Here is a 27,644-nt window from a genome sequence, read left to right on the forward strand (position 1 = left end):
CAATAAAGAAAGTTAAAAAAAAAAAGCTTAAAATGATACAAGATTGTAGAACTGTGGCAATAATTTGGACTCCAACACGGATACAATGCAGTTTGAATGCTTTATTTCCTGTATGTATGCATACTGCAATTAAGTAGCAAGAACTAAAGGCAAACTAGAAAGAACTACAAAATACAACACATGGACCAATACATTTACAAAACATTCAAAATGTTACAAAATGGGCTGTATTGGTCCTTCTATTGTTCTTCAATTTGGATCTTTGTACAAATCGTCAAGATACGATGTCGCCATTCTCACTTTTTGCACAATTTTACAAGTGTCAGGGAGAGACTTTCAGGATCAACCATTGACGAAAACCGGTCTCCACCAACACACCAGGTCCGGCCCCCCGCCCCACCTGGGAGACCGGACCACGAATCCACGACTTCCTGTCCCACTGGGGGACAAAAAGGAATTAAATGAAAAATAGCAGGCAGCTTTTTTTTTTTCTTTTCTTTTTTTTTAACTTCAATCAACTACCATTCAGCCTCTGAAAGCAAACAAACAAAAAAAAAAAAGATCTTTGTGGGAGGGAAGCAAACCAAGGACTTTGGTAGTGAGTGAAAATATGCTGCTGTGTCTTTACATGTCAGGATACATTTGAGTCGACATGTGCAATGCTCTCTACTCTCCTGTTCTCCCTTTTTTCCAATATTTACATCAAAGCATCAAAAAGTATATTAAACAACATGTCCAAAAATCCACTTTTCTCTCAATCAGCCCCCCCAAAAAAGGGAAAAAAAAAAAACAAAAGTCCAACTCTCTTCGGATTGGTGAGCAGTAGTCCAATCGTCCACAACTCAAAAGACTGTGGTTGCCAGTTTATCCAGTGCCAACAGTAAAGAAGGAGGTGTGTTTGTTTTGTGTGTGTGGTGGTGGTGGTGGTGGTGGGGGGAGTTAGGTCAAGGCCGCTGCATCTCTCCCAAAGGGCTACAGGCTGGGGGGTGCACAGGCTAGCTGGCACCGGTGCCTTCCATCACCTGCTGGGCCTGCTTCTGTCCCATGCAGCACTGGGCCACGGACTGGAACAGCCTGGGGGGGGGGACAACGACATGTTAACATCTGATTCAGAGGGGTGACTAGAGGTCGACAGATATGGGTCAGTGTTTTAAAATTTGATCAGCTGATGGCCAATATCGACAGTGGATTTTTGAGGCTGATATTTCACCTCCTGAGACTCTGCAATGCATTTGTGTTTTCTGTCGGGGACAGAAGTTGGACCGTTTGACTTCAAAAATGCTGTCCATTCCAAAAGGACATTCCACTGAAGAAGTAAATAAATAAGAATAACTTTAAAACTGAAAAAACTGTTGCATTATGCAGTTTCCAATCAAGACAACTGTTTAATGTAAAAAAAAAGCAAAAAATGTTCCTTATCCTGGGTCTCAGGAGGTTAAGGCTGATTTTTTTTTAACAGCATGTTGACTGTGGAATACAACTGAAATACCAGATAATTGAAATTATTAATACACGTACTACTCTTAACATTTATTGAACTTCAAGTGCTGCCCACAAAGGTGCCTGATCACATGTCTGTAGTGCTGCCACTAATGATTTATTTTCTAATGACTAATTTTTCACATAGTCGACTAATTACAAAAAAAACAAACAAAAAAACAATTGCGTTATTTTGTTATATCCATTTTATTGTCTTTGCTCCTGAAGGATTCTGTTGGTTTCTGTAAATTGGTTTTAGAGTCTGGTTTATTCCAGCTCTAAATGTAAAGTGTAACTTTTGTTATGATTTAGCGCTATATAAATAAAATTTGATTAAAGACGTTTGAAAAAAGACAGAAAAGCAAAAAAGTCACCTAAAAGATGCAACAAGAGTCAAAAATATTGATGCATATTCACAAAGTATCATTGAATTCTAATCAAAGTGAGACGACTGGTTTATAAAACTAATGTAATGGACGTATTTTTCCACGTGGCCGTTTATTTAATTTCGGACCAAAGTGCTCGTTATCTGGATATGACCCACAGGACTGAGCATTAACAGCTCAAACATCTTGCATTCGACAGACACTCACTTTTCAATCTCAGGGGCACAGTGCACAAAGTCGTGGCTCCAGAACTTGAAGGCCGGGTTCTTGATGAGCTCGATGAAGGTGATGAGGAGACCCCAGGGGTGGGGCCGGTTCACGATCAGCCTCTCCAACAGAACCCTGCACAGACGGACATGCTGTAAACCAACAGCAGACACGTTCAGAACAGAACCTCGTGGACTGGGACTGGACTCACCTGGTGATCTGCTCCTGGATGGCTTCAGTATTGGCCTCAGCGAACAGGTAAAGCATGGTGCAGCTGAAGTAGTGGGTGTGGCTGTTGGGGTAGCGAAGCTGATTGGCGATCGCATTCAGGAACAGGTAACGCCCTGAAAACGCCAGAGCGGAAAAATGTCAGAACAAGCACTGGAGAACTGGACCGTCTGGGTGGAGACGTACAAGATGCACTGGTCACTCGTTTTGTACATTTTCACTGTTAATAGATGACACTGGGCTCTGACATTAGACGTGTGTGTGTGTTAGTTCAGGGGTCACATTCAGTCCAATACGATCTGAAAGGGGCCGGACCAGAAAAATAACTGAAAAAAGTTAAATTACATTATGAAAGTGTTTACACCCATAAAGTTTCCTTAAAAATATGGAGAACACCAACAACCGGAAATTTAATAAAGAAAAATAAGTGCAATTTTAACAATATTCTACCTCAGTTTATCATTTACACATAGATCTGCAAATACACACATTTAGTAACAGGCAGAATACTGGTACAATTATACTTCTCTTAAGACATTTTATGTTCATATTTGTTCAGATTATTCACATTTTGAGTGAAAGGATAGTTTGTAACAGTCAACATTTTTATGAAATTTTATTTTCGAGTCGTCACTAAAGCGGTGATATTTTGCTTTTTTAAATGTTATTTTTCATTTTCCCACATTTCCCTGTGGTCTCCATAAACTGTAAATGCTCTGAATTCTTCATTCATTCAACTCCACAGGTCCATCTTCAACCCTATTTCTGAGTAATGACACCAGAAAGGTGGTTTGGAGCGCTGGCCCTTTAAATGCACAGGAGAAACTTCAGGCCCCGCCCCCTCCAGATTATTGGCTGTGCTGCTCTGTCCCGTTTCACCGACAACTGAACATTTGAGGTAATGGGCTCCAAGTCTGGACATATTTACAGTCTGGACTACAACCGCTGATGACGACAAACAATTATGGAGAAATACTGAAGAAATGTTGGTCTGAAGTCTGGACCTGATATGAGCAAATGTGGAGACGGAACGAGTTATAAAACATAACTAATTAAGAAGGAATTCAAACAGGCTGGAGAAATCCACTGGATTTTTGCCCAAATGAATCTAATAGTTAGAATATAGTTAGATATATAATAGATATAATATAATTAGATATAATATAATTAGATATATAATAGATAGAATATAGATAGTTTAGCAGCAGCTGGAGGGTTCAAATTCAAACTCTCTGAACTATTAGAGTCCAAATACACAAAGAAATGAACCACAGACTAAGAAAAGTGGGTTTACATAAATATGAGCCCTTCAACAGATATACTTAATTGATCCACCAAGTAGGAAAGTCAAATATATAATATATATTTATTTCTAGGTTGTTATAATTGTATCTAGGTGGTCTGATCCACTTTAGATCATATTGGTCTGTATGTGGAGCGTGAACTAAAAAGATTTTAACACCATCTCAGTGTAATTTTTGATTTTCACAAATTCATCCCATGGACCAGATTGGACCCTTTGGTGGGCTGGTTTTGGCCCACGGGCCATATGTTTGACACCTGTGCATTAGTGTTTAAATTTAAGAAAAAGAAAAAAAAAAAATCTAGAATCTAAACTAGAAGCACTCGGAGAGCGCAGACCTCCGCCAAGGCTGATCAGTGCCCCCCCCCGTGGGCCCCCCCACCCCCAATCACCACCAAAATTTAATCATTTCTTCCTTATCCCATTTCCAACAAACCCTGAAAATTTCATCCAAATCTGTCCATAACTTTTTGAGTTATGTTGCACACTAACGGACAGACAAACAAACCCTGGCAAAAACATAACCTCCTTGGCGGAGGTAATGAATCCACCAGCACAGTGGGTCTGACACAGAGCTGAGCTGCTGCCTTACCCTCAGTGTCCAGGTCCACTGCCAGGTTCTGGAAGATGTCCATGTGTGCAGAGTGGGTGATGGTGCTCATGGAGGGGGTGCTGCCCTTGTTGTGGATGTGAGCGATGGCCTGTGTGCCCACGTACAACACCAGAGCATTGATCAGCTGGATGTTGTAGCGGTTTCCTGGCTCATTAGACACCTGGGAGATGAAGACGTTAGGAAAATTATTCCAAGAAATCTTAGCAGCAAACAGTGATCATTTGAAGCCCCTGGGCGGCACTCGTACCTAGGGGTGTAAGAAAATATCGGTTCTGCAATACATCGTGATATTTCATTTTACAATACTATATCGATATTAAAAAGTACTGTATTAAAAAAAAAAAAAAATCCTGTTCTGATGTTAGTTCTGAACTAATAGAATATGAACATTTGAACAGGATCTTAAACTGTAATGTCTGTGAAACAGAATTTCAGTTTAAACACGGGAACATTTTGTGATAGAACATTAGATCCTGTTGGGATCAAATAATAATGTGTTTAGTATTTGTGCAGATTTCTGCTGTAATTCAATTCTTCAAGGAAATAATCATTTTAAAAAAAAAGAAACAAAAAATTGCCTTTTTAACAGTATCACGACATATCGCAATATATTGTATCGTGATCCTACTATCGTGATTTGTATCGTACCACCACATTCTTGCCAATACACAGCTCTACTCGTACCTGCAGGTTGCTGCGCAGCTCAGACAGGAAAGTGACCGGTGAGCGGGTCTTCAGATATGAATCCAAATCCTTCTTGAACTGGGAGGGCATGACGCCTGTGAAGTTGGTGAGGATACGGGGTGCGATGTTGATCTCACTCAGCATGTCCACCTACAGCAGCGGAGGGGATGCGACGGGATAAAAAGGACATGTGAGTTTTCTACAATTTAAAAAAAAAAAAAAAAAAGTCTTCTGATACTTTAAAACACAGGCTATAATTAAGCCAGTTTTTTAGTAATAGATCGAAAATACATTTACTGGACTACACTAACGCCCACTCAGTGTCTCATATCAGAATATCCACCTTCAGATTGGGTGTGAAAGGGTCAGGGAGCCTCATGTTCCGTGGGAAGGCACTGAGGATGAGGTTGCGGAGCTGAATGCAGTTCGGCGGGATGACATCACAGAAGCCGTAATGGTAGTCGCACAGGAACTCTGGGAAGTCATGCAGCAGGACCAGGAGCACTCGCAAAGTGCCCTAAAAACAGCCAACCATGGAAAACAAACCCAGAGGGAACAAAAGAGAGAGAGAGAAAAGAACCCATTAGACCGGGGGTGTCAAACTCATTTTAGTTCTATTCCACATTCAGCTAAATTTGATTTAAAGTGGGCCAAACCAGTAAAATAATAACATAATATATAAATAATGTCAACTTCAAACTTTTCTCCATGTTTTAGAGTGAAAAAAGTAAAATTACATAATGAAAAGGTTTACATCTACACACTATCCTTTCAAAAGATGTGAATAACATTAACAAACTGAAAAAATAAGTAATTTTAACGATATTCTGCCTCAGTTTATCATTAACATGTACATTATAACGTACAGATCGCAGTGGATCTACAAACACAAAACATTTAATAACAGGCAGAATGTTCTTTAAATTTGTACTTTTGTCTCAACACATTTTAGGTTGTTCGTATTTGTTCAGGTTATTCACATTTTTTGTGATATTATACTTTTAGTGTAAATACATGAAAATATTTACATTTACAAAGAGAAACATTTGGAGTTGTCATTATTTATGTGTTATTTTGATAGTACTTGACTGGTCCTGTCTACTTGAGATTGAGTTGGTCTGAATGTGGAACCTGAACTAAAAGGATTATTAATATCTTAGTGTAATTTTTGCATTTCACAAATTCATCCCAATGGATGGACTGGACCCTTTGGTGGGCCAGATCTGGCCCCCGGGCCGCATGTTTGACACCTGTGCATTAGACAGGAAACATTTGCACGTGAAGCAAAAATGTACTGAGTAATACCAAATGACAGATCTACTGAACAGCTACTGAGTCAGACATTCTTTAGTTAATTTCCCCGAGAGTCGATGAGCAATGAAGAAATTATGAACATCTGCCACCCAAAACTTCAGGAGGCCATTCCTCTGGGGTCTAGTTCTTATGTGACTGAGCTGAGAAAACTGACCACATTCCCCTTAACATCACTCATCTCTTTAAAATAAACATTCAGACAACGCTGTATGAATTCAATTATTCGAGTGTATAGTGTAATAAAGAACCACGCACCTTGTAGAGGATTTGCATAGGTTTGTTGAGCTCTACATTCCTTAGGAACGGGGCCAGGTACTTGAAGAGATCGATCAGCAGCTGAGCATACATGGGCCAACCCTGGAAGATCACAGCAAAATAAACTCAAGAGTCCAAGAAACACAGACAGATCATGGCTTGAACAGGATACTATGGTAGTTTTATACCTTCTGCTGGGGTGTGTGTGCCAGCATCCTTGCGATGAAGATGCGGTGGGAGATGAGCTCCAGCCAGGCGTAGACGAACCCGGGGGCTTTGGTGGGCCTCAGGATGTGGAAGGTGTTACTGCAGATGACAAGAATAAAAGGTGAACTCTGACACCGGCAGGGACAGCAAAGTCTCTGAGATGAATGTGTGACCAGGTTTTAGCTCAACAATAAAAGAAAAACAGCAAACAGTTTTTGGTTTTAAGCCTTTAAATGATCTATCCACGCCCCCCCTTCCCCCCCCCCCCCACACGTTTCATGGAGTGAACTCATTGAAGTAATAGTGAATGTTCTCTGTACCAGAAGGCAGTGAGTGTCTGGAAGTTGATGGTCTCCAGCACATGTTCAGGGGCGTTGAGCTCCAACAGCAGCATGATGAAAATGCGGTGGTATGGCAGCTGTTGGAATTCCGTCTGGCGGACATCATGGTCCTGAATCAACACACCAACGACGATACCCAGCACCTGGAGGCCGAGTGAGACGCATGATGACAATTGGACCAAGAGCTTCACATCAGTATCTGAGTCACAATTATTCATAAAATCTACCACTGTAGCTGTTATGATCTAGAATCACAGGGAACACACTGACATTATTAAACCCAGACGAGTGGTTTATGTGGAGAATTGTGGCTCTTCATTTGGGTTTTAAACCTGATACACAAAAATCATTTTTCTGAATCTGCCTGCAGCTGTTACCAGTCTACACATCTGATGCATATTTACCTTGTTGAGGAGGTTGATTTTTGTAACTGTGTTCGTGGCCTCTCCAGAGTGTTTGACCAGCAGAGCTATGAGCCGAACAAAGGCGTCCAGGTTATGGTAACACTTGGCTCGGATGATCGCTGCAGTGGCTGCTGGGTTGTGCTGTTGTTCGGCCTGAGCACGGTAGCTGATCTCTACACACATTTCTGTGCACAGCCGGAAGAACCTTGTGATGAGGTCATCGGTCTTCAGGATGCCCTGCTGGTGCATCTGGACAAATACAAGGACAGGAAAGATAAACGTGAGGTACAAGACTGAAGAAATCCATTCCAGAACATGTACTAGTACGTTTGGTCAATGACTGTGTACCTGGCCAACGAATGCAGAGAAGGCTTTGGTGCTGTCTCTGCCAGCAGCAGCTGAGTGATACAGGTTAACCCACTCCCTCAGGAGATACTCGGCCTTCTCCCTCAAGCCTGGAGGATCATCGTATTCTGAAGCCTGTGAAATCCCAGAGTGCATCATGAAGTTGGGTCCACCGTGGGCCCGATCAATCATAGCTTCATAGTTGGAGCGAACAACATCCATCAGCTGGGGAAGGCTAAAGGGAAAGGAAAGAGAGCAGTGTCAGTTAAAACACTATGTAGACCACAGTGGATTAACATTTTACACAAATTTGTTATAATATTAAATTATTCGCAGTTATTCTCTCTTTTTTTTTTTAAGCTTTAAGGACTGATAGTTTAAAGGTAAAGGCCTCAAAAAAGGTGAAAACAAAACACTATTTGTTTACCCCTCAGGTGCATTAGCTCTGGAGTGTGCACAGGTCCTCATTAAAGTCTCAATAGTGTGGAAGAGGTCAGCCTCGGTCACATGACTGACGCTGCGCTCGTCCACCAGCAGCAGCTTCACCAACTGCATGGCAAAGGCCACTGCCATGTAGTGCAGTCCGTTCTCCATTGACTGACACAAAAGACAAATGACATTAGATCCACTGTTTGACCAGTCTGAGGACGCTTTAGAAGGGTCTGTTATTTCATAAAACTGACTTTACCTGTGCCAGGTGTAAATCATACTGCTGCATGTTCACAAGATGGTTCCTGATCAGAAGCTCCACTGCTTCTACGTTGTATTTGTACTCATCACGGCACTCAATTAGACACCTGTAAACAGAAATAATGAAAGATTTTAGATTTTCATGGGATTATATGTATAGAGAAGTAAAGGAAGCTTATGAAAAGTACTATCAGGTAATGGTAAACACCACTGCGTCCTGCCTCACCTGGTGATCTGCTTGTTGCACCACTGTGGTCCATAAGCGCGTCCGTCCTGCAGGGCTTTAAGCACCAGCAGATGGCACTCCCTGTAGCGCAGCAGCAGGTCAGCATCTGCCCCACTGGTAGCATCCAGAAGACCTTCAACAGCCTAAATTGTTAAAGCATGTTAGTCCTGAAGTTGTCTTTCACAAGGATTTAATTTCCAATACAATGTTTGCCAATATGCTGTTGGCATAAAACCACAAATAAAGTTAAGTCTTGCCTTCTGCAGCAGGCCCAGCGCAGCAATGCCATCCCTGGAGTTTCTTGCCAGGGCCACAGCCTCCAGTAAACTGCGCAGTGCCTGAGTCAGGGGGTTCATTGCAAGTGCTGGTGGGATGGCATGAAGATGCTGCTCCAAGTCTGCCATGCACTTATCATAAATCTGAGCCACATCATCTGTAGCCCATGCCTGTTGCTGTTAACAGAGGAACACAAAAATGAGATTATCGTCTGACTATAATCATTCATTTTCTGAACCTGCTTTATCCTCACTAGGGTCACGGGGGTCGCTGGAGCCTATCCCAGCCACTTATGGGTGAAGGCAATGCTGGGGTGAACTGGTGACTATAACCACTATCTGCAAAATATTTTCTGACACACACTGGGGAGAGGAGTACTGTTCGAATATTTTAGTTGAAATATTAAAATTCTCACATGAATAAAAATAATCAAATATCTTCCCACATGAACTGGATTCAGATGATGTTTACCTTCTAAAAATTTTGTTGACATCAGCTAAAAAAGCCTTAACAAAATGTTGGCTACAGAAGGAACCACCCACAATGGACCTTTTCATTTCAGCTTTAGAAAACATTAGACTGATGGAACGCATGACTTTCACCCTGCAGCTCCAGGAGGAGGAGGGAAAAAGGTGCTGGAGGAAATGGACAGTCTTTACAAACGGTGACAGTATTAATTAAAAACAGCTGATGTTGTATACATGTTTATGTTATAATTGTCATCCCTAGACCTCACTTTCTTGTTCTTTTGTAAAATTAAAATGCTTATAAATAAAAAAGTGTCCAAAAATAAATAAATAAAAATCTAAATTTGCAGAGTGAGGTGTGATATGAACGTAGGTCTTGGCACATGCAAACTGATCCAGTCATGAAACACAATAAAATGCCAAACACTTATGCACAGTTCGTGATCGGGGCACTGTAGGCTCATGTGATTACAGTCAAATGAGCCAAAAATTCTTCATGAGGGTGAAAACATTTAACATACCTTCATGGGCTGAGCCAAGAAGCCAGTGGGTTGAGAGAGATCATTACTGGGTAAGAAACCTGGAACGTTCCTGGCAAACTCCTCGTAGACAGCCAGCTGCTTGGGGTCCACTCCACCCACCTGTGTCAAAGATTTTGTTAATGGTGAAAACTGCCTCTGAAGTGTGAACACACAAGAGAAAAGAGCACAGATTCACCATGGAAACACCCTGGTGGGTTCAAGTCACAGCTGGTGAAACAATAAAAATCTACCAACTGCAGGAACTGAGATTATAGTTTAGGAATATGGCTCGTTTTTGAAACCAGATGCAAGTATAGGTTATTATAAGTATCTACTAATAACTTCAACTTTTGTATTATACATACAAACTGCTCTAAAATTCAGTCTGAGTCAGTGTTTTGATTCCCATTGGCTTAAGTAGATGAACAAATGTAAGCATTCAATGGATTATGGTATTTTCTTTGTCGCTCAGAAATACATTAAGTGTCTTTGCAGATTAGAGAAAAAGGATGAGCTTGTGTTTGCTAACAGACTTGTTCTGATCTGCTGTTCTAGTTTCAAAGTGGGTCAGACAATTCAGGTTCAACTAGTGGACTTAACACTTTGGAAAGTGGGGTGAATAAAGTCAGTGCACTATATGTACACAGGTACACATATATTTACATATTCTAAGGTGTGCGGTTCTATCACCTTGAGTCTGATCTGCTCCGGCATGCGCTCAGCCTGGTATGTCAGAACAACAGGATCACAGTAACGGCGACCTTCTTGGCGTGCATGCTTCCGCAGCTCAAACTCCTGCAAGAAGAAAGTTCAATTCTTACATGCAACTGAATGCCTTTTTTAATTTCCAAAGAAGGTACATAGGGAATACACAGTATGGTAAAATGCATCAAATGCATGAGCCGCAAATGAGCAAAAACATGAATAAATATGTTCAAATGTCATCTCTTTAATATTCTGGCTGAATGTAAGTAAAAAGTACAACTGTAGGTTTGCTAGTCCATTGGAACCACGCAGAGTTGTATGCTTGTTGATTTAAGTAGCCTCACCGTGGCGAGTCTCTTGTCCATTTCAGGGCCAGCCTTCTCCACAGCTGTTTTCTGAATAAAGCAGCATGCCAATTCACAGTTGTCTTGGGCAATCCTGGCTGCAGCTTCCTCCATCATTTCCCTCTGTTGAGGTGTAGGTGCCTGAAGGAATTAACAAATTAATTTAAAAGGCGTGTGGAGCGGCACAAGTTGTTGATTAAAGACAGAGGAAGATAGCAGTGTAGGAAATGAATGCAGCTTCATATGGTCATTTGCTTCTGAGTGCCGTTTGGTGACAGAGGTCTGGACTTACCCTAAGTGCAGCAGCAAAGCTGTTCTTCAGGTTGGAGGCGATGCTCATGAGCAGGGGCTCGCGGCAGGTTATCATGGCCATTCCTGCAGTCAGGTTTCTCATCATGTGGTGGGCAGCCACACGCATGCGTGACTCCTCGGAATCCAGGGCAAAGTCCTTCCTGATGATCTGCTCACAGGTTGTCATGGCAATTTTGATAGAGCGATCGACCACAGGATGCACCAACTCCTGGACGGCTCGCTCCACAGACTGCCGTACGCACTGCTTCAGCTGTGGATGGGCTTGTAGCAGAGGGATCTAAAGGGGAAAGACAGAAGTGTGAGGGCATCTGGACAGAAAAACTATCAAAACAATACAAATCAGTTTTTGCCTCTATATGGAAGGATATAGCTCACTTTAGTACAGCTAAAATTAGTAGCATGTCACACTGTATATGCAAATAACCCTTGTATTTACATTTATTTCCAACCATCTTGCTTTGCGTGCAAGTGTAAAACATTAAAGAAGTAGGCTTCTCAACAATATGACTTTGAAATGAGCACTGATTTACCTCAAGTCAGTGTAATGTTTTACAGGTAAATGATACTTACATTGACATTTATGTTGATGTGAGGAGCCAGGCCTGCCAAAGCGTACACATTGATGTCATGGTAGCTGAACTGTGGCGTAGGAGGCCCAGTGGTTGTGCAAGTTGTGGTGGTGGCAGCTGGGGTCGATGGTGGAGCTGCAAATGGAACAAAGTCTCCTGTTGGTCACAAAAGGCTATTTTGATTAAAATCACAAGAGACAAAAGAACATCCACACAAGATAATGCAAACAATAAAAGGCAACAAAAGACAAAGCTTTTCAGCACATATAAATAGGCTTAAAAAAATCATAAAGCAAAACACAGACCTGACAATACACATAGAAATAGGAAATAAAATCAAAATGACCAAATGTAACAGCACAGCATTCCACATTTTTTTTACTCAAGTGTCAAAAATGAATGCAATCAATATGAACTTGGAATCATACGGAGTCGATGTTTAGCTGGTCAATTTTTTAAAGGTTAGAAAGGAGAATCTGTCCAATGCTTCACCTAAGTAGCGGGACACAGCTAAAGCACATCAAGCCATCACAAAGTGTAGGCTGTTGGAGAGTTCATAAAACTGAGGCAAAAATCAAGCATCCACCTGTGGTAGAAACAGGAAGCATCTCCTCAGGTGGCTTTGTCTCTTTCTTTGGTGCCGACAGCTGCTCCTCCAGGCTCTTTAGATTCTCTTTGTCCTTCAGCAGGTTTCCTGGCTTAAGATCATTGATGTCCAGTGACAAGTTCTTACACAGAACCTCAATCTCAAACTTTAAGTTCAGCTGTAATAAAATTAAAGAAAAATGTTGAAAATAGTTTTATTTAGACTTTGTAACTTCATTTTCCAGTTCAACTGTGTAGTTTTGACATTTTGTGTTACGATTATTCCTGGGTGACAGGAACTGATTACCGTTACATAATCAGTCCAGTGCATATTAATGCTTCGTTTAAAGTCAGAGTGGTTTGCATTACCTTGAGATCATGTTCCTGATGCAGCTCAGCAAGAACATTCATAATGGCCATTGTCCAGGGGTTTTGAGGTCTGAAAACCTGCAGCATCATAGAATGCAATATTTTGCTTAAAATAATTAAGTCAATGTGACTTTTTATGCAACTCTGTAGGATGAGGTCAGTTTTAGAGATAACCAAATCTGTATTTCACTCATGCTTCTTACCATACTACGCAAACTGGACTCCAAAACTTTAGCCACAAAGGGAACCACATAGAGCAGCTCCTGCTGGCCTTTGACATAAGCTTCCAGTAGCAGAGACTTGACTTCCAAATCCTGGGAAAAGAGGAAAACTACTGAATGACAAACACCACATAATGGAGCAGCAGTGTTGAACAACTCTGTGCAGTGCTCAGTCTTACTGTATAAAGGATAGGCTTGTTTTTGGCCAGTGTAATCATGCCCAGCCAGTGGCCCAGGTTCTTCAGCAGGGAGCGATCAGAGAAATTTGCAGCTGCCTTGTCAGAGGTCAAAAGGACCTTAAAAAAAAAACAAAACAGTGCTTTTTAACTGCTTGTCAGCATCATTTGGTCATCAATTCATATCATAGATGGAAACATTAAGCATGACTAGATAATATACCAAATTAATCCAATTTTAAGTTTAGTGCTTCTTCAAACTTCCTTACTGTTAGGGAAATATTCTTATTCCAACCTGTTTGCTTGTTATAAAACATTTCTTGTAAATGAATCTCTCCAGTCATAGCCTCACAGTGGTGCTTTGTGGACCGAACTAATGAAAAATCTATTCATTTGGCCCATTTTGGCTGCAAAGTCATCTACACCCTCTCCATGGTCCAGCCCTCAAATTACAATCTTTCCTAAATAGTTTACCTTTATATTCCTGTATGTTTCATTGAGGACCATCTTCACAAACTCAGGATTCTTTAGAGTGTCCAAAAAGTTAGAGTAGAGGCTATGGAAGTTGGGCTCAATGCTGACACGCTTCATCACCAGATACTGAGATACCCAGGGCATAAACTCCTCCTTCACAGTTTCCTTCAACTCTTCAACCTGACAAAAAACAGAATTTTTTAAAATGACACAGAGTTCATTTGCCTGATGATGTTCTTGTTATCCAGTGGTCCTTACCTTCTGGGTCATGTTGGACTGAGAAAGGTTGTTGAAGATAAATGCAATCTTCTCCTGAACATTCTCTGGAGGTTCTACAATCCTTTCTGTCTGGTCGGTGGCCACCAGTAGGGTGTCGATGTTGGTAGTATTTATGGAAGGCTGCAGAAGGTGACAACAGGACAGAAAAAATTATCCTTTCCCCATTAGGATCGAGAAAATGATGGAACGACCAGCGTCCACACCCCATTTCGCCATTTTGAACTCACAGGTGCCAACAGTCCCATAGCAGTGTGTTCAATGTTTTTGTAAATTGTCTGTAAAATCCGTCCGATCGAAGATGCCTGGGAGACACTGCGCGTTAAAAACTGTTCCAACTACTCCCGTGATTGACACAGCAAACGTAGAGACCCAAAGATACGTTATTTTGGGTTTCTGACTAGTTTAATGTATTTACACACTAACCCAGTGAATAACCAGACCATCACTAAAATAGAATCCAACTCCAGTCACTTCAGATACATGGAACAAGAATGTAGGGAGGAAACAAAAACATAAACGATGCTGTCTATTGACTATGAAACAATGTTGATAGCATGTCATCATTACTACCCCCTTGATTACAACAAACATTGCACTATCCATGAGCTGACCTTTACAAGCACCACTGTGTTATCACAGTCATCGAGCTTGTAAATGTAGCAACCGATAGCTTGTTAGTTCAAAATGGCGCAGCCTCTGAGATATGTCACGTGATATGATGTAGGTCCTCATTCCCCATACTGCTATGTCTGACTGCTGAGGGAACCATTAAAATAAGGGCACATACAAAAGAATAGACTCTGAATATCTAACTCACAGGCACATCCTTTTTGAAGCTGCTGGGCGTCGGCCTTGTGATGGTGGTGGTCTTTGCTGCTGTGGTTGTAGTTGTAGTGGTGGTCACCAGAGTGCTGGTCTGCCCTGGCTGAGGGGCTTTGGGAACGCCGGGTTGCTGAGACTGAGCCTGGGCCTGGACTTGTGCTAGAGCCAGACTGCCGGGGGTGGTGATGGAACCCTGCATCTTCACCGGAGGGTCCCGTGACTGTTGGCCATACTCGATATACTGCACACACAGGATATTAGACAGGCAGAGCGAAAGATTTAATTTATCTGCCAGGTGGTTTTCTTTACTGCAGTCAGTTGGCACAGTGTGGTAATGTAAGGAAAATGGTTCAAATAAATTAAGGAAACCTAAATACCTCTTGTAAATGGTGGGGAAACTGCAAGAAGTGGGCAATTGAAGCCAGATGTTGACAATACTGAGGGTAGTCCTTTAATCTAGAAATATGAGATTTGTTAGCATTACATCATTATTGATTGTAGCTTTTTAAAAATTCATTTGAAGAATTAAAATCATATCAATACCTGTTTTTGAACCTATCTAAAGCGGCAATTCCAAAATAATACATTTTGGATCCGTAAGGTTTTCGTAAGGCTTCAAGAACATATCGCAGGGCTAAGCCAAGTGCCATGTAGGTGACCAGACCCTTCTCAATGATGCCTCCAAAAAGGCATGCAGTAATGTGCAGTTCCTTGTCTGGGTATTGTGGGAAGAAACGGTACTCTTCAAACAAGTTCCGAAGCATGCAGTTGAACACCTCTCGCTCTCGCTTGATGGTCGAATCTTTGAACCTTTGTAGCATCTCAAGAACCTTATAAAAAGGACAGAGAAATGAGATGCAGATACATTTAAAACAGTAGAAGCATAAATTACTGAAAAGGTATATAGATTTGGGGTTTTGGCAGAGGGAGTAATAAAGGCTACGACATCCACATACTTCATCCACAGACATGGTTGGGTGAGGTGGGTGGTTGTAGATACGCTGGAAGTAGCTGTTTGCTTCATCGTCGATCTCCTTACTAAAGTGCTGGTTTGCCTCGGGCCACACCTGAGAAAGGTCAGCTGGAAAAAGAGGAGCAGTAGCAATTTTTAGCCCACAATGACATGTATTTATATTTTTTTTCCAACAGTGGCATGATTTAAGAAATTGTAACTGGTTAAAATTGTGTTCCGACAGTGAGCCCATTTACATGACCACAGAAATCCAATAACTGTGAGTAATCCAATAATTGCCATAATTAGATGTGATGAATTTACATGCACTTCAGAAAAGCAGTAATCAAAAAACCCTGGTTTACATGTTTTAGTCCACTATTTGATTTCTTTGGAGTACGTATGTTATGATGTAAGATGTTTCTTTATCTTTTTCCTTAGGCTCATGGTGTTGCTGCGCAACTTTGTTTATGTAGTTTTTTTTTTTCTTACACATGCACAGATGTAAAAAAACGAAAGAAATCAGATTAACCTGTACACATGATCACTTGAATAATCTGATAACTCCAGAAATCGGATAATGATCAGACTATTGGTGTGCATGTAAACGGACTCAGTGACACATCAGGCATTCTAAACCATCTATTCAGGTTAGACTTGCTGATGTATTTAAACAACAAAGACATACGACACTAAAGTGGGGCTGTCAGCTTAAGCAGACAAGGAATGGAAGACTGATCTGTATTTCCTCTGACAAAAAACTATGTTAAATTTTTCAAAAGTGAATGCATCGATTTCTACATATAAATCTGAATTAAAATTCCGATATTTTAAAAGTCAAATGTGTGTCAGCTTTGTAAACCATACTGACATGTACACAGCAGTGTTAGAAAGAAATGGGCACATATTGACCATACAGTTGTTGTTGCAGAGGAAATACAGTTCTGAGCAGCGCAGGGCGAGGCTCTCAGTCACACCACCACCACCACTTACTGGCCTTCATCTTACTCTGCTGAAACGTTGGTGGGTTCAGGCCTGGTGTGCTCATCTTCCTGGTGCTGAAAGGGTCAGTGCTTACTGCTGGCATCCCAAGACTAGAACCAATACCAGAACCAATGCCTGGGCCCAAAGGACCTGAAAGACAAAAATCTACTTACTTCAATTTACACCTGCAGATTTTTGATGGTATCTTTTTTGGCTCAATTTCACAACAGGATGCAATGTGGGGAAATTTAATCCCAACACATTAAGTCAATTTGGCCTTTTTGTTTGTAATAATTAAAGAGCATAGTACCAGAGTCCATACCAGGGAGCTGTGAGGAAAGGGTGCCAATGCCCCCAAATGGTGTGCTGGGGTTGGGGTTGGACAGTGGTGGGAAGGCCTTTGCTGGGGACTGGGGATTACTGAAAGCTGAACTCAGTGAGGTGGGGAAACCCTGCATGCTCTGAGTGTGGGAAGTGGCAGTGCCTCCCAGGTTCAGTGAACCCATACCAGACAGAGGATCCATCTAATAGGAGAAAACAGAGATGTCCAGAAAACAGAGTGAGACAAGAGGAATGCTGCAAATATTACACCTTTTGAGTAACACACTGGTATATTGTTAGTGAAAGATAGATTAAATATTAAGTTACATTAAAGCAACCGAGAAATACAGTTTGATGCTCATTCAGATACCTGTACAGGAGAGATGGCGTCCAGACTGCTGGTGCTGGGGGCCCGACCTTTTGGCATTACCCCAGGTGGTGGCTGCCGGGCTTTGTTCATTACATTGCTGCAATTGGCAACCATGGTCAGGATTGTCTCTGACAGCTCCTGGGACACACTCCTGGAAACAGAAAAAAAAGTTGGAAGGTTAGGAACCACTATAAAGTTAAGACGGTCGAAGGTCTTTAATATCCAGTACCCTAGATTCATGATTTAAAGACTTTAATTCAAATTGTCGGCAAACAGCAATTCAACTGTACACTGTCAACAACAGTCATGGGCAGTACATTACCCTGCACAGGACTGCAGGCAGGCCAGCATGGTGGCTAAGGTTTCTGGGGGTAGCTGGGCACTTTTGGGCTGGTCCTTGTCTGGGGCCAGACCCCCCATAATGGATGGGCAGCGCCTTTTAAGGAATGTCACACAAGCCTGGATAAAGGGTTCCTGACAAAGAAAGAAAAAAATATTTTAAATTATTATTCTTCAGGAAATGTCTGGAAAATACAGTAAGTTTATGCTCTTTAGAAAATCTGCACTTCAATTTAAAGATTTACCCCATGCTCTCTGATTTTGTCAGTCAGCCATTTATCAAGTTTGAGGTATTCACGGCGAGAGGCAAGTGCAGCAAGGTCAATAACAAAGGCAAATGGAGTACCATTCAGCAGCATCGATAAAGACTAGGGGAGAGGGGGGGAAAAAATATTTTTTTTATCCTTATTTGTAAGGAAAACAAAAGACTTTATACAGTTTGTAATCTGGCTATACCAGGGGTGTCCAATCCTGGTCCTTGATCTACTATCCTGCATGTTTTAGACGTTTCCCTCTTCCAACACACCTGATTCAAATGATAAACCCGGTCATCAAGCGCTGCAGAAGCCTGATAACGACCGTCAGGTGTGCTGAAGAGGGAAACATCTAAAAACAGGCAGGATAGTAGATCGAGAACCAGGATTGGACACCCCTGGGCTATACTATGAAAACATTTCTGAAACATCAATAGCTTTGTCTTGAACTTAGCACCATTTACAAAAATGTTCATTATTTCTTTTCTACTCTGCTTCATCTGCAGGTTTAAATGTCAGAAGGTCAACACATTTAATTGGTTCAAACATACCTTTAAGTCCTGGGCTACATCCAGGATTCGAGACAGCTTGGCCTGGTCATACTGCTCCCCTCTCATGTACCACTCAGCCATCGAATGCATTATTAGCTGACGAATGGAAGGAGACTGACCCTGGAAAATAACCACCAGGATTTATAAGCTCAAAGGCAAAAAACACATAACCCTAGTAGGAAAATAAACAGCAGCAGGGCAAAAAACAATTCAGCACAACCAGCCAAGAAATAATAACCATTAACATGATTTTAACACCAACCTGTCCATGCCACGCATAATGCAGAATGATGGCAGAGTTAGGGTGGTTGCCCAGAAAGATGGGCATTAAGGTTGAGATGAGCTCATGGCGAAGTGTGTGCCAGGAGGTGGAAATCTGAAGTAGTGCCAGCACCAACATGTCCGGGCAGTGCTTGATTGGGAAGCTGAACAGCTGCTTCACCTGTTCATACTGGCCAACTTCAGACAGTCGAAGCAGACTTTCCACCAGGTCAAGACTTTTCCTGTTAGAAGTTAGGGGAGCTCGGTCACATATTGTACCAGAATAACATTCAAAACAATTAGAACCTCTTTAAGACTAAATCAACACAATAAGTTAAACAATGTCTTAACTACGGCGTGCAGTTGGAAGGCCTACGTTACACTCATGCTACACATTTACAGAGGTCAGTCTCCATACCAGGTGGCTATCTCCCTGTTGTCATCCTCTGGTGGGGCCTTGAGGATGTCAATGGCCACAGTGTGGCAGGGATAGTCAGCAAAGCAGAATACCTCTGGGCTCATTAGGGAGTGTTGAATGAATGACAACTGAAAAAATACAACAGAATTTTAGATGCAACAAAAAGAAAGCATATAAGACACAAATTCAACTAAACACACTGCTGATTGCTACTTAGAATTTATTTCTAATCCTGCTATTTACTGCAGAAAATAAGCTATTGAAGCTAAAACCAAATTTGTGAAATCATACTGGTGATGATGCAAGTCCATTACCTGTCCCTCAGCATGTTTCCATGGCCGATAGATGAGATCGACAGGGAAGACCTCCAGGCCCAAACCCCTCTGAATGCCATAGACTACTATATGGAGGCCTTTACTGTCCCGGATTATAAAGCCTGGGTGGTCTAGTTCATAAGTCACCTCTTTGAAGTTTAGGTTGGGATTCTTAAGGAAAGGGGAAGAAAAAACAGAGAGGGAATCTCAGTAGCTTATTTTTCAGATGATGATGGTACACAGAAAACTGTACAAAACTGGAACCATGAAGTGCTACTACGTTGCCTTTTACCATGTTCACAATAAGATTCAGTGACATCTTTAATTTTTATGGATTTATGCAACATTTTCACATTGATCAGACTTGTGACAGTTGAATGATTATTTATAAATATTAAGCCATATTGTTGGCTCAGATTTTACATGAACTATTTAAATGCTGTGGCATTTGAACAAATAAATCTGCTGCATTTTCTTTAAATCCGCTCAAAACATGTAATTTCTCTCTATATACACCACCACAGGACTGCACCTCAGAAAATCAAACATTCAGAATTACTTACCACTTCTTTGACAACGTCAATGAGAACCTCAACATTCCACGTGTGTGCCTGAGAACCATCGTTTTTATCTTTACCATCACTCCAGATACCGCTTCCTGGAGCAGAGATTGACTGCAAAAGAAAACAAAAAGAAAAAAATTACACTGTACTTATATGGAACTCAATATCTTTTGATACAAAAACACTTATATAACTTCAAGCATGAACACAGTCCAGCGTGTCAATTCAACAGCTAACTTTGTGAAAAGTCATTTCAATAAAGTTTTTTTTAACATTTTTCAACAGAAATAGGAGTTCTGATCTTTTCTGGTCATCTGCATTTATCACCAATTTGCAGAAAAATTTTATTTAAACAAAACGTTTATGTACAAAAGCTTTGTCCCACACCTTTTAACTTTACAAGTAACCTGCATGTACCATGACAAAGTTGCTTCTAGATCAAGTAAATCAAGCTACATGTATTAGCTGGCCTCAAACTTCACACAGCCCATCGCATAAAAATCAGCCACTAACCTGTAATGGGATTCCATCTGTCAAGCCAGAATGTGTACGAGCCATCATGCCCAGGACCCTGGCCACCTGGCTGGCTGTCACTTCTCTTACCCCATACTGGAGGATTATGTTTCTGCACTCATCCAGACTGAAAAGAATAAAGACAAAGACAAAACAGGAAGGGTTGACTATGATTAACCTCATGACTCCAATATTCACGTATTTAAAAATCATCCATAAATTCTATCAACAAAAGGTCAGATTTTCTACATCTATTGCAAAACAATCTGCAAAAAAAAGGACAAAAATTGACACACCATGTCAGTAAATCAGTTAACCATTTACCTGGCACAGAAGCCATAGCCAACTTCTTGCATGAATTCTGCAAGAGAACTTTCCATCATGGTCTTAGCTAACTCCCCCGAGTCTGGCAAGATCCTGTCCATGAGAATGTCCCGTTTTTCAGGGTATAGCAGTGGTGCGAGCACCACAGGGCAGCGCTCCTGGGGGAAATCTGAAATAAATACCACAAATAAACAACTATTCACAACACTGACTATTTAACAAAAGAGAAGACAATTTCAAGTTTGATAGCAAAAATGCATGTTCTATAAAAACACTATGCTTCTACATTTGCACAGACCAACTGAAATAATCCCACTCTTGATCCCCCATACCTCGGCAAAGTGTCTTGAGGAAGGCGTCAATCTGCTCTTGCCCTACGCCACTAGCTCCCTTCTGGCCAAACAGTAGATGGGAGAGCAGTAGGTGCAAGACCTCTATAGCAATGTCTTGGAAGCCACCTTCCTGGTTTCCTCCTAGGTCTGCGTCAACGTATGACCGCAGAAGATCTGGAAGTTTCTGCTTGATGAATTGTGCAGCTGACAAACAGTTTAAAGAAATAATGCTTAGAATGACTTTTTTATTGCTTCATAAAAACATTGGTTTACATTGTTTGCCATATTTACATGTATCAAGTTCAAATCACTTACCAAAACCCCGAAGATCTGCGTTGCTAGAGTTGAGCAAAGCGAGTCCAAATATCACCTGTAAAAATGAATTGACAATTGTATAAATTTCTAATATGTTGACTACATGTTGTGGATATTCATACATTTTGTCATCAATTATTCTTACCTCTTGGACTTTGCTGAGCTTAAGAACTTTACTCAGTTGAGTGAATAAATGGGCCGATGGCTTCAAACTCTGAAACACAATTTAATCAAACATCTTGATGAATAATAATTTTTTAATTTCAAAGTCTTGAAATACATTTGTACACATGTAGGTGTTTGAGTATGTGTGTAAGGGAGTTACTACCCACTGTTTTTGAGAGAATAATAACAGGTGCGATCCTGGAACTATAGAGAGCTTTAATAAATCTGTCTCCAGTAAGAGTTTATCCACAAATAAATGCACTTTGTTAACTAAGAAAAAAATACATGTATATAACATTCATTTCTACAGACAAACCTTCAAACAGATGCATTTTCTTCTCTCTTAAATGTCAATATGTTCAGTACTGGCATTCATGTCACCAGTGAGGATTCCATACAAGATGCACAGAGAAACTTTTTTTCCCCTCCACCAACAAACTGCCAAATGGTTGTCATATTCTTGGACTACCACAAAATTGCTACTGAAATTCAAGTAATTGTTCCTTACCTTCTGGTAGTGCAGAGGATTGTCAATGGCGTAGCAAAGAGTAGAGATAAAGTTTGGCTTTGATATCAGCGACACACACTCCTGGATCAGAAACTGTGTCTTGGGCAAGTTGAAAAGCAAAGTGTACCGAGGAACAGAGAGTAAAGAGAAAAGAGGCAGGTGAAGAACAAGATAAAGCAGTAAGTCTCACAAGAACCTCAGTGTAAATAGCACCTCACAGATTGCAAACACCGCTTGAGCTAAATAATATATACCGTCTCCTCTTTTTCTGTGAGATAAAAAGGAGGAAACTGGAGCAGCGCCTGCAGGACAATGACGTCTGAGATGTGTGGAGAGGCCTGAAACACATATCAGGCCACGGGAAAAAAGGGGATGGACATTGTGGGGATAGAGATCAGAACTTGGCAAACAAACTGAGTTTGCATGTCAATAGGTTTGACTCTGTCCTCTCTCAAACCCCCAACCATCCAGGCCCCTCTCCACACCTCTCCAGTGTTGGGACCTACCCCCTACTGTCACCATCGACACCTCAGCTCCACTCACACCTCTCTGTCCCGGCTCCAGACCCCACCCTTTCATGTCCCTCCTTTCACCTCTCCAGAACACCCCCACCCCCATCAATATGGACCAGGTGAGGTGGGAGCCCAAGAAGACAAAGGCAAAGAAAGCCACAGATGGCATCAGCTCCAGACTGCTCAGGGAATGTGTGGACCAGCTCAGTGGGGTGGTTCTGTACCCGTTCAACCTAAGGCTCAGTCTGGAGATCTTCATGAGATCATGAAGAAGATCGTCCTCCGCCACCTCCATTCCCAGGTGAGCTCTGCGCTGGACCCTCTGCTGTTTGCCTACCATCCAGGCACTGGGCCCTTTCTCACCTGGAGTCCCCCAGGAGCACTGTGAGAGTCATGTTGTTTGACTTCTCCAGTGCTTTCAACACCATCCAGCCATCACTGCTACGGGGGAAGATGGAGGAGGCAGGTGTGGACCAACATCTGGCTGCGTGGACCACCGACCACAGTATGTGAGACTACACAACTGTGTTAGATGTGGTAGTCTGCAGCACAAGAGCCCCCCAGGGGATAGTGCTCTCACTGTTCCTGTTCACACTTTACACATCTTACTTTACATATAACACCACACACTATCATCTGCTGAAGTTCTCTGACAATACTGCCATTATTGGCTGTGTGTCTGAAGGGAACAAACAGAAATATAGGGGGGTCATCATACACTTCGTGGACTGGTGTGAGCAGAACCACTTGCTCCTGAACACTGGGGAAACGAAGGAGATTGTGACTGACTTCCGCAGGTCACCCTCACGACACATACACACAGGTGAAGATCCGGGGTGTGGACATTGAGATAGTGGACTCTATCAAGTACCTGGGTGTTCACCTCAATAACAAACTGGACTGGACAAACAACACTGGCACCCTGTTCAAAAAGGGCCAAAGTTGCCTCCACTTGCTGAGGAGACTGAGGTCCTTTGGAGTGAGCAGGGCTCTCCTCCAGACATTCTTTAACACTGTGGTGGCCTCTGCAGTCCTCTTTGCCATCGTGTGCTGGGGAGTGGGCAGTACGGAAAGAGACAGGAAGACACTAAAACTGATGAAGAGAGGTGGCTCTGTCCTAGGCTGACCGCTGGACTCCATCGAGGAGGTGGCAGACAGAAGGATATTAGCAGAGCGAACATCCATCATAGACAACCCCTCCCACCCCCTGACTCTTACATGCCTTGTGCAAGAAGGAGTGATTCTGCAGGTCATTCCTCCCCACAGTCATCAGACTATATAACAGTTCCCAGTGATGACCCTCCCCCAGATCACACCATGTACATGCAGCCATGATGGTGATGAAAATATGCAAATACTATTTCACTTTTATTTAAATTCTTTACTTGTATAAACATTTATATAAATACCAGTTTTTTTCTTTATGTTTTCATTCTCTCTTGTGTGTTTTTTCTACCGGTCTTTCTCTCTGTGATCGTTTGCTGTATGTTGCTGCTGTTAACTATAACATTTCACCATGGTGGGATAAATAAAGTCTCATCTTAAAAAACAGCAATAATGCAAACAAAAGAAACTACATTAACTTATGTGTTCTTAATCAAAAATTACCTGGTGAAAGTCCTTGCCACTGCTTTTACCATCGCCACTGAAATCCACATGGGAGAAGAGACAGCGTAGTAGATGCCTGTCTGCCTCAGGACCGTGACGATTTACAATCTGGAAGAAAAAATGAAAAACTTCAGTACAGGTCACATTGAGAGTACATCTCACTTTACTTTTAAATGAGCAAGGTGTACTCTTTTTACCATCTTTGCTGACACATACAAAACTGCAATGGATATGTTCATTACAACTTACATGCTGTATTTCCTGCTGGCTGGCTCTATAGTTTTTCTTCGTTAAATTGTCCACCAGATAGCTGATTTGAGACAAAGCCAGCGAGAGCGAGTCAAGATTCATTGCTGGTTGGGGCGGAAGCAGGCGGCCGAGCACGGCGCAAAATCACCATTATTCCCCTTTAGTCACTTCAGTGATAGGTTACTTCTGCTCCCCCCCCCCAAAAGGTGTGAAAAATATCGGCTTCCAAATGCGCTTTTTGATCAGTGGGTCCCGGTGCCAATTAGAGCCCTTCAGTGCAAAACCAAGTTCAGCATCTGTAATGACAGGACACATTACAATGATTATTAGCATATATCTGGTATATGAGAGAATTTCAAGATAGACAGTAATCCTGTATATGAATATGCCAAACTTTTACATGCTTAAACTCTTGCTATTCTGAATAATATTCATTACCATTAGAAAAGACCAAACACACTGTGATAAGCTCTGAGGCCTACTCCCAAGCACCATCCAGAGCTGCAAACATATTTTTCTGCCCCTTGTAAACCCCGGTGTTTGTAAACTGCAGTCTGCACGATGTATTTGTCACTACAACCTCTTCACCAAGAAATCGTAGGCTTACACAAACTTATTGTACCAGGAAGCTTATATTAGGCCTCAACGGTAGCCTGATATATGGTACACAGCTTCACAGCTAGTGAAGCTAGCTAGTGAGCTAACTCCTCCGTGGACCTTAGCACTCTGACTTTAATATAAGATTTACAAACTTAAATAAGAGTACGTGTTATTGAGTTTTTCCATATGAGAGTTGGAGCATTTTTCCACAACTCCTAGATGTGTAACGAACAGTTCAATTTACTACCAACTCAAACAAAGAGAACGCCAAAGTAGCTCATGTGAACACTCAGTGGATTTATTCCTGAGCTTTCAGCCGGGGATTTTTGGGCATTAATTAGCCAAATGTTTATCACAGAAACTGAGTTCATAGATTTCCAAGTGGCGTCTACTTTGGGACAGAATATAGCTGGATGGGTAGTATAACGATGATGATCACCAAAGCTAACAGCGAATGAACACTTGCCAATGATAAGTTACCATTAACCAGCATGTTTACCTGGTATTTTCTACTCACCGTTAACTCCTCAACACTATATCGAGAACCGAGTTTTACTTCCACATTCTGTTCTTAATTATTCTCTGCTCAATTTCCAGTCATTATTCCAGATAACATAACCGCGGTAAACATGAAGCTCACTCTAACAGGGCTGCGAGCTAACGCTATTTTTGTAGCATTTACGTAAAGCTAACATTAACCTAGCAACATGAGCCAGCTTCCAAGTGGTATGTATGGGTCGGCAAAGACCATGAACATTGCGTCTCTCGGATATTTTTGGCTGGGTAAACATAAAATTGAGGTTTTTGGACGGTGACACATGCATTACTCGTGCAAAAGGCCGCATGAATGAGAAAGGCCGCAACTACTGCGGAGTGTGTTTTGCGCGACTGCGCTGGATAACGTTAGCATTAACCTTGTTAGCGTTAGCTCATTTCGAGTAACTCCGACTAGTCTATGGGACCGCTTACATGACTGTAGAAACGTTAATAGCTACCATTCCGTAATGCGTGAATGTTCTATCCACAGTCAATATCGTATCCAGAGACAGTTCAGCTAATATTGTAATCAATAATTTAATAATTTACAAGAGAAATTAAGCTAAGTTAATCATTTGTTACTTTCCTGGTGGGACCGAAATGACAGATGCTTTCCAGCAATTAGACCGAACCCGCTCCGGTGGCTAAAGGCCATTCCCCGTATTAATATCGCACTTATGTGACCCTGTTTGGGTACAAACATGTGATCTATTCTTCCCTAATATATCACAAACCTCACCGTGCTTCCAATGAAGTAATTCAGATGTTCATCTCTTCCTATTTCTCGCAACAAACTTGACGAAATGGAAGGGTCGCTGTGCCTCCAGCTCAGTTTGATTTTCAAAATAAAATGGCGACTGTAACCGCCGCGGCGCGCTCACGGCTCCAAACGAGTGCGTGAGCTATCCGCGGTGACACATGGGCAAAGGTGCTCATCACAGACACCTGGCCCATGCGCAGTGTGTCCACGACTTCCACACATCAGCCCAGTTTGGACACAAAACACACACAAAACACACAGCGTGAAGATTTAGACTGACGTGGAGCGGCTCCTTTTTGTTCTCACACTGAAATAACCCGGATTAACAAAGAAATAACAGCACAGTAATAGTCATGCCAGGGCTGTTAGGCTAAATATAATGTAATATTCACATTATAGCTGCATACATGAATAGAAAAACATGTTACATTTATATAAGGGATTTAACAAAACACAACACCCCATGAGTAACCATAGCTTGAGACTACAAACTGAACTATGATATGCCTTTATTTGTCCCACAGGGGAAAAGTCCCAGGGGGCATATCAAATATTCAACTGATAAGAACAGATACTACACTTGACTTTAGCCAAAAGGCCAAGAAGTGATAAACTACAAGACCCCACAGTCATTTTTCTAAATAAATTGGGACAGTAGTGATGAATTTAACATGGTGAAATTACTGTTGGCTTCATACAACAGTCTGAACGGCATTATTATTATTATTATTATTATTATTATTATTATTATTATTATTATTATTATTAATAATAATCATAATAGTAATAATAATGATAAACCATTAACACATTGAGGCCAAAAATTGGCACATTTTTTTTTACTATATTTTTTATGTTAAAAGACATCTACCACCAGAAATAAATATATTAATGTAACAATGCTTATATGTGTTGTCCCTGTCAAATAACATTTTTTGAAATTAAAAATTTAATTGAAAAATTTAATATTCAATTAGATGTAGAAAAAACACCTTATGCCATACCACTGGGAAGACAAAGATTGTTCCCCAAAATGTATTTAAGCACTACAAAGGTTGCTGTATTATAAATAAATGTGCATACTGTGAGTTT

General features: G+C 41.4%; 1 protein-coding gene and 1 pseudogene across 15 annotated transcripts; both read right to left on the bottom strand.

Annotated features, from left to right (window-relative positions):
- Positions 1-81: 81 nt before the first annotated feature.
- Positions 82-26,667, bottom strand: cnot1 (CCR4-NOT transcription complex, subunit 1). Of its 15 annotated transcripts, none has more exons than XM_030136027.1 (49): positions 26,532-26,667; positions 24,656-24,951; positions 24,407-24,514; positions 22,287-22,379; positions 21,759-21,827; positions 21,614-21,668; positions 21,299-21,502; positions 20,967-21,135; positions 20,643-20,769; positions 20,130-20,240; positions 19,567-19,737; positions 19,253-19,380; positions 18,836-19,076; positions 18,574-18,693; positions 18,014-18,136; positions 17,752-17,903; positions 17,430-17,580; positions 17,049-17,262; positions 16,763-16,903; positions 15,759-15,883; positions 15,346-15,632; positions 15,180-15,258; positions 14,798-15,043; positions 13,960-14,100; positions 13,702-13,881; positions 13,231-13,347; positions 13,034-13,144; positions 12,831-12,908; positions 12,463-12,640; positions 11,878-12,011; positions 11,288-11,584; positions 10,996-11,136; positions 10,637-10,741; positions 9,947-10,066; positions 8,940-9,134; positions 8,683-8,825; positions 8,455-8,563; positions 8,194-8,363; positions 7,770-8,001; positions 7,422-7,670; positions 6,997-7,160; positions 6,658-6,775; positions 6,470-6,571; positions 5,244-5,417; positions 4,901-5,050; positions 4,196-4,376; positions 2,284-2,416; positions 2,073-2,207; positions 82-1,074 (listed from the first exon to the last, which is right to left on the bottom strand). In XM_030136027.1, exons 2-49 carry the CDS (start codon positions 24,755-24,757, stop codon positions 996-998), a joined length of 7,152 nt encoding a protein of 2,383 aa, XP_029991887.1. In that variant the 5' UTR covers positions 24,758-24,951; positions 26,532-26,667; the 3' UTR covers positions 82-995. The 15 variants fall into 15 exon arrangements, with proteins under 15 accessions (XP_029991887.1, XP_029991873.1, XP_029991885.1 ...); XM_030136013.1 differs by having other exon boundaries at positions 11,878-12,032; positions 14,798-15,052; positions 16,748-16,903; XM_030136025.1 differs by having other exon boundaries at positions 11,878-12,032; positions 16,763-16,888; positions 17,061-17,262; positions 22,287-22,385.
- Positions 26,668-27,062: 395 nt separating this feature from the next.
- On the bottom strand, positions 27,063-27,162 carry LOC115421720 (uncharacterized; annotated as a pseudogene).
- Between the last annotated feature and the right edge of the window lie 482 nt (positions 27,163-27,644).

The sequence above is a fragment of the Sphaeramia orbicularis genome, chromosome 6, assembly GCF_902148855.1.
Source record: "Sphaeramia orbicularis chromosome 6, fSphaOr1.1, whole genome shotgun sequence".
Lineage (NCBI taxonomy): Eukaryota > Metazoa > Chordata > Actinopteri > Kurtiformes > Apogonidae > Sphaeramia > Sphaeramia orbicularis.